Raw genomic sequence first — 7038 nt, forward strand, 5'->3', positions numbered from 1 at the left:
GAGGGGAAAGTGGTGTTCTACCTGCACTGTGTATAGTGTGTATAGTATACAAGCGGCAGAAATGGGCTTCCTCCAAAGAGTGGCTGGCCTCTTCCTTAGAGGTAGGGTGAGAAGTTCCGCCATCCGGGAGGGGTCTCAAAGTAGAGCCGCTGCTCCTCCACATCAAAAGGAGCCAGTTGAGGTGGTTCGGGCATCTGACAAGGACGCCTCCTGGGCGCCTCCTGGGTGAGGTGTTCTGGGCATGTCCCACCAGGAGGAGGCCCTGGAGCAGACCCAGGACACACTGGAGAGATTATATCTCTCGACTGGCCTGAGAACGCCTTGGTGTCAAGGTGGAGGAAGTGTCTAAGGAGAAGGAGGTCTGGGCTTCTCTGTTTGAGCTGCTCCCCCGGCGCCCCGGATAAGCTGAAGAAGATGGATGGATGGAATTTTACTATTAACAATAACACAGCAGAAATAAGCATCTAAATGGAAATAAATCAATGATAACAAAATAATAAAGTAAAGTGAGAAGAACAGATTGACAGATATTTGGACTGATGTTGATATCCACGTATTTTTATTGGAACTATGCAAATGAAAGCGTTAGCGTGACACTGCACAGTTTGCCTTTGGGCAGAACAGATCAGATTCCTTATTAACAATGGCTTGTTCATAAAGTTTGAAGGTCCACAATGTGAGGTCATACTTCACATGCACACTTTATTTCTACTTCACACATACAGCTTATTTGGATGGATTAGGAGTTCAGAGGGAGCGGGGTCATTGCTCTACGGAGCCAGCTGCTTAGGGTCTAGCAGGCAACCACCAGTTCTTATATGATTTTTGGGGGGTTGTTGTTGTTTTTTTTTTAAGAGCTATAGGCATGTTTCTCTGTCAAAATAGTGAAACTGGCTTGCATCCAAGGTAAGAGTTCAGCCTTTAGGCCATTCTCCAACTTTAAAGAAACCTTCGCAGTGATGTTATGTTCTGTTGCCAACTGTTTAAACTTTATGAAATGTTTTTAATTGAACTATACTGTGCAATATGGAGATAGGTTTCTGCTTCATAATGTGTAAAACTACAGACCTTAAATATATTGACAGTCATGGTCCTTGGTCTTTCATCCAGAGTTTTGATTTTTCTGTCTTTTTGGTTTCTTTTGGACTTCAGGTGCACTGTAAACCCGAATAAGTTACCAGAACTCAAAAAAATTGAGGCAATCGATTGCCTCAATTTTTTTGAGTTGATCAACTTAAAAGTCAAATCTTTCCAGAACATAAAAGTTTGGATTACATGGTACTTGTATCTTTTAAGAACGGTCAACTCAAATATGTGCAGTTAATATGACTTACAGTTTCAAGTTTACAAATTCAAAGGAATAAGTTCACAGAACTTATAAAAAATAAGTACACAACCACAACATTTTTATGTTAACAAAACTCAAATGTTTATTAGTTTGTGTTGTCATTATTTTAAGTACACGTTAGTCAAATATGTTGACTACTTGATACTTAAAAACATGTGACCCAAAACTTAAAATTTTTGAGGCAATTGATTGCCTCAATTAAAATGAGTATCGGTAACTTAATATGCAAAAGTCATAAACATCTGCCATTGAACAGTATCTTGCCTGCTCCCTTTTAGCACATTATGTTGAAATTAAATACTTTTTTTTTTTTAATTAAATAAATTAAAAATAATTTACAGAAACATTTATAAATTAAAATAAGTAGACCAAAAATTGTTTAGTCAGAAAAACTGTCAGAGTAATAAAAAATAATGCCAAATAATAATAAATAATATCAAAATGTGCCTTTGGCTCTCTGGCTAATATCTGAATAAGGCAACAGGGCAGCAATTTCAGTGAATTACAATGCTATTTGTTTTACATTAACCAGTATCAAACAGTGAAATTTAGGTCATCTTGCGCAGCCCACAATGTTTTAGAAATAGTATTACGAAAAACATTAAAACATACAAAAAAATTTTTTTTTCTCTTTCTCTTTGTCTTTGTAAGTGCCCTTTCTCACTGTCCCTTTTCCCTTCTGTTTTTCTTTTCCTTCCTCTCTTTCTTTCTCCCTTTCCTATCCCCCAGTCATGTCTGTCCCATCTGTAACAACTGAAAATAAAATAAATAATAACAACAAAGTTTGATCAAATGGACCAATACGGCAATGCCATGATGATCCATTTGGCAAAATAAATCCATTTGGTATCCTTGTTGGTCTTCAGACAACAATTCTGACGGCTAAAGAACCAAATGGGACAGAAAAAAAAAAAAAAAAAAAAAAAAAAAACCATACAAAAAATTTGTGTTGCTTTGCATTATGTCAATGAGAACAAAGGCACGTTGTATAGTTTGGACCTATTGGCTGAACACCTGTCGAGTAATGCAATAACGTTTTGAGGCATTATTTAGATAAAAGGAGAGAACTTTGAACTAGCCTTTTATAATGCTTTACCCTGCATCCTTCTTTCAGATGAGTTCCTACATAACCAAGTCATTCTTGAGGGTCTGTAACCTGGGTGACAGTTTACCACTTTCTAGACCAAGTAAAATCTTTTGAGTAAATTCTAAAGTGTTGGTCAGGGCTTTGGGGTAGCTGAGGTGAAGTGCATAGATCAGTCCAAACATTACCAGGAAGGCTTCACCAAATCTGGGGAGACTGACCACGGCATCACTTTCAATGACGACAGAGATTTTCACAGGTTGGTAGTGAACTGGACTTGTCGTGTCATGGTCACTGATGACAGTGAAGAGGGCCACTTCAACACCATCAAGCTCCAACTCATCAGATTCGTCCTGAATGAATGAAAAAGAGATACTAATTACAATCTAACCCAAGAAATACAACAGACGACATATAATTTCTCATTTTACCAACTCCTGTTGAGATCCAATACCTCTTTTACAAGGGAGACCTGGGTCTCACTGTGAGAGGTGAAAAACAGAAGATCCATGTTCTGCACACATAAATCAGCTAATTCACCAGAGACTCAAGTGGTGTGAGATAGACTGAAACTAAGCTAATGGAAATACACAGGAAAATGTTTTACTAAACATCTTATCACTTTCAACAAAACACCAATTCAGTTCATTCGTAGTGAGGAGACAGAAAAGACCATACATGGAAACCGTATGGGTAGACTAAACAAAAGGTAGAAGTCCAAACAGTGCATCAAAATACATGTTTGTACTTTGATGCACTGTTTATATACACAGTAGTATCTGTTAGATACTTAAGGACACTCACAGTGCAGGTTCTGAAAAATCCAGAGACATCCTCACGCAGATAGACAGGAAGGGCGTGGAGAATGGTAGTGCGCTTGGTGTGGATATCATGGATGTCCTATTGCCAGATAAAAACAGAATTGTATATACTGGTGAGTTTACTGAACAACAACAACAACAGTCAAATCAGAACATATGTCCACAAATAACCTGTTCACATCTTTAATACAGTCAGACAAATAGCAAACACAAAGTGGACTAATAGCAAAATTCAAAAAGCTCATTTACATCACTGAACCTGTCCAATGTTCCACTGGTTCAACCTATGAAATGTGTAACAATCTATTATTACCTGTTCATCGTGAATTCTTAGAATTTCAGCCAGGGCATCTGCTGTCTTCCCAGTTTTTGATGCCTTCTGTCTGAGTAAGGTCATCAGTCGAGGAAGATGGCGGTCAAGTTCAGCATAGAATGTATTGGGCAGGTTCTGATTTGTAATCCGCTGAAACTCTGCATACAACTACAGCAGGACAATACAGTTCAATTTGAAGAATCTCGCACACCTTTATAAAGCAGCAAAAAGCAAAAAGCTGCCACATGAGTAAGAATTACAATTTTCATTTTAAAGAGAGCTGATCCATATTACCTCAGACTCCATTTTTAGAGCAGGCCAGAGGTCCAAGAGCTCCTTCACTGGTGGGCAGGACATCACTATGGTTTGTCTGCACAGGGGAAATGTGGTCTCCATCAACTTTCTAATGAGGGGCAGGTTCTTCTCAGCCTTCTTGACTTCTTCAACAATTGCTTGCCTCAACTAGTCAAGGCTTGAAGGATCCTTTCCTTGGGGAAAGTTTGGAAGGAAGTTGACTTCTGCTCGCTTGGGTCTGTTAATGTTGGAATGTGAAGGTTCATTATCAGGATTACTTCTACTTCTTTTTCCAGCATTAACAGTGACCTCCTGACATCCAGCCCGTCTCATCTTGGTCCTATAATTGCCCATCATTTGTGCTATACCTACAATCCTTACATAGACATGTCACTGTTTCATGATTTTTCAAATGCTTTCTGAGATGACTGAAAAAGGCCTGTTTCAGAAAAGGGTTGCTGAAATGTGCATAAAGGGCATTTAAATAACACAGGCCTTTGACTCTGCTCTGCACAACTGCTAAGTTGTGCTGTATGATATCTTGACAAATGAGTACTCAGTGCATTAAGTGTCTGAAATGTACAAATGCAATCAGTGTAGAGGCATGGAAGAGGGCTGATTCGGGAATAGTGGCTGTGCTGCAGCCTGTACTGTCTAAATAACTGTATTCTGGAGGTGAAGGAAGCTGCGCACAACTTACACTGCCAGATCATGTTGGAAACAAAACAGAACTCCTTATACTTACAACTTAATATAACAGTTAAGTTATATTAACAAGTGATAAATAATAACAATAAGTGAATTACTATTAGCTCACAAAGACATGGTCATGGACTACAGCTAACACTGCTTTAAAATGGCAACCTGTTTTCCTCAAAACAATTTGTTTTATATAAGAATCTATAGGTGGAAAATAGCATAAGTAAAGTTGGTTTAGTAGTTAGTTTAACATATTTTTAAGACAACTCGAGAGAGAGAGGTGATTGGTAGAAGAATTCACAAACAAAATGAATTACCTGGTATCTTTATCACATCCCCAGTTCTCTTCCTTGACTCTGTCTTAATTCTTGAAGCTGGAACAGAGAGATCCAAAGGCATAAACTGATGAACAATTAAAAAGCATCCAAACGGTGACAAATTATAAATACTTCCATTTATAATTTTTCCCTGTTAATGATCTTTTCATTTAATCCCCAAAGTGTGAATGCATCTCTAGTCAAGATACTAAAGCCATCGAGCAAATATTACAATACTGAAGACAAGCAGCAGCACTTGAACTTTAACGGCATGGTTAAATAAACAACAACACCATTTCTACAAACTAAAGCCTTACTGATGAGAGGTTCCCCTAAACATATGTTATTTGAAATTATTTAATGTGCATACACAGTTATTGTCAAAAATGTCAGGCTCCTCATCACTGCTTCTCTCTCCGAACAGTCTGGTTGTTTTGATTGACAGGTTTGTTTTTTAGGACCTTAGTGATCCAAGAGTGCCAATTGGTTGGCAGAAGTTGATTGACAAGTGATTCCACTAATTAGGCAAAGTGAGAGGAGACGATGCATGCGCCGTGCTCTTTCATTGGCCCTCTAACTCTGGCTTGTGAACAACGTGGCTCGTCAGAGCAGGTGTATTAGAAGGATGAGTTTCCCGATCATTCTACGGTGTAAAGTGACTGATATATATAAAAAACACCTATCGAGACCGTTGCTCAAACGCCTAATACACCTGCACCACTTATTCGCACATATAGTTTAAAATATAGCGTTTCTAACAAGAAAACGGCTTGAAAGCACTCTCACTGCAGACAGGTATCTCCGCTGTGTAACTGCAGGGACAACGGGCTTGTTTGGACCCAACTATTCTGAGTCATGAGAGGGGGTTTCAAAATTTAGAGAGATTAAAACACTTTGTTTCAGACTAGGCGATCGGGCGCCATCTCTAGAACAAGTAGTATCTAACTTTTTAAACAGCCTGCGACCCTCATTACAACAACTTAATGCTAGCTCTGCAAGCGCAAAGTTTCCTTCGGGGAGAGCAGCAAAGCACATAAAAAACACGGACCCGACATTTCTGCTATCCTTTTCGACACGTACCCAAAATACAACTAAATATTCGTATTTTAACAATAAACTAATATCAACATTGAAAACTTACTGTAAGTCCAGTGATGCTAGTTGCTGCTGTTAGGTCCAACTTTCTCCAGTCGTCCCTGTTGCCTCTTTGGTGCTGTTTCCCGCCCATATACCTTTACTTCTTCTGTGTTTCGTATTTTTTTCAAAATAGCGGTAAACGATCAGTGTATAATGCTCATTAGCGCCGCCTTCCGCTTCAGAGGGTGAATCAGAGATTAACTTGGAATAAAAATATATTCCTGCAGCTGCTTAACACTTACGGAAAAAATTAAAAAAATATATATAGGATACATTGATAAGACAATGAATATTAAAATAATACATTTTTTCTTCCACTAATGTATTTAAGACAATTTGATTTTACTTATTTGGTGAAACACTTTGAGATTTTATTGTATTTTAGCATGTGCTACATAAATTAAGTTTATTATTAAATCCTACCTACTTGAAACAACAAAAATAACAGGACTTTACCATTCTTATATGTCCTAACTTAACTGTGTTACGTTGTGCTTAAGTTATGATTTTAAGTGATGCTTACTTAATATAGAAATAGTTCAATTCAATCAAAATTATTAGTTTCATTTACTCAAAAGAAGAACATGTTACACGAACTTGACATATTTAAGTTAACAGAACTTTTTAAAGACTTTGAGTATACACTACTTAATCTATTTAATTACTTTGAACATTCGGGTTTACAGTGTGGTGTTACATTCTAGTTCCCGTTTGGTCTTTTGTTTATTATTTTATTTCCCACTGCTTTTGAGTTTTCTTTCGTTTGCTTCTCGTTCTTACTTCTTTTTCAGACGATCTCACTTACCTTTCGCGTCTTTCCATCCTAGTTTCATCTCAGTGTTTAGTCCTCATGTGTCAACTCTGTCTCATTTACCTTTCTGACTTTGTGTCAAGTTCGCATGTTTGATTCTATGTTTCAGAGTTACTTCTGCACTGTTAAAAAAAAAATCCTAGAAAAACAGTGATATTCTGGCAGCTGGGGCGCCAAAATAATACCAGAAAATAACAGAAAATAACTTTCTCAT

At 37.7% G+C, this 7038-nt stretch overlaps 1 protein-coding gene across 1 annotated transcript; it reads right to left on the bottom strand.

The window, feature by feature from the left end:
- Window positions 1–2317: 2317 nt before the first annotated feature.
- Window positions 2318–6364, bottom strand: LOC120434079. Its single transcript, XM_039601549.1, has 6 exons — window positions 6018–6364; window positions 4877–4933; window positions 3861–4098; window positions 3567–3734; window positions 3237–3332; window positions 2318–2785 (listed from the first exon to the last, which is right to left on the bottom strand). The coding sequence occupies exons 3-6, from the start codon at window positions 3960–3962 to the stop codon at window positions 2471–2473; spliced, it is 681 nt and encodes a 226-aa protein (XP_039457483.1). The 5' UTR covers window positions 3963–4098; window positions 4877–4933; window positions 6018–6364; the 3' UTR covers window positions 2318–2470.
- Between the last annotated feature and the right edge of the window lie 674 nt (window positions 6365–7038).

This window comes from Oreochromis aureus, linkage group 17 (genome assembly GCF_013358895.1).
Source record: "Oreochromis aureus strain Israel breed Guangdong linkage group 17, ZZ_aureus, whole genome shotgun sequence".
Taxonomy (NCBI): Eukaryota; Metazoa; Chordata; class Actinopteri; order Cichliformes; family Cichlidae; genus Oreochromis; species Oreochromis aureus.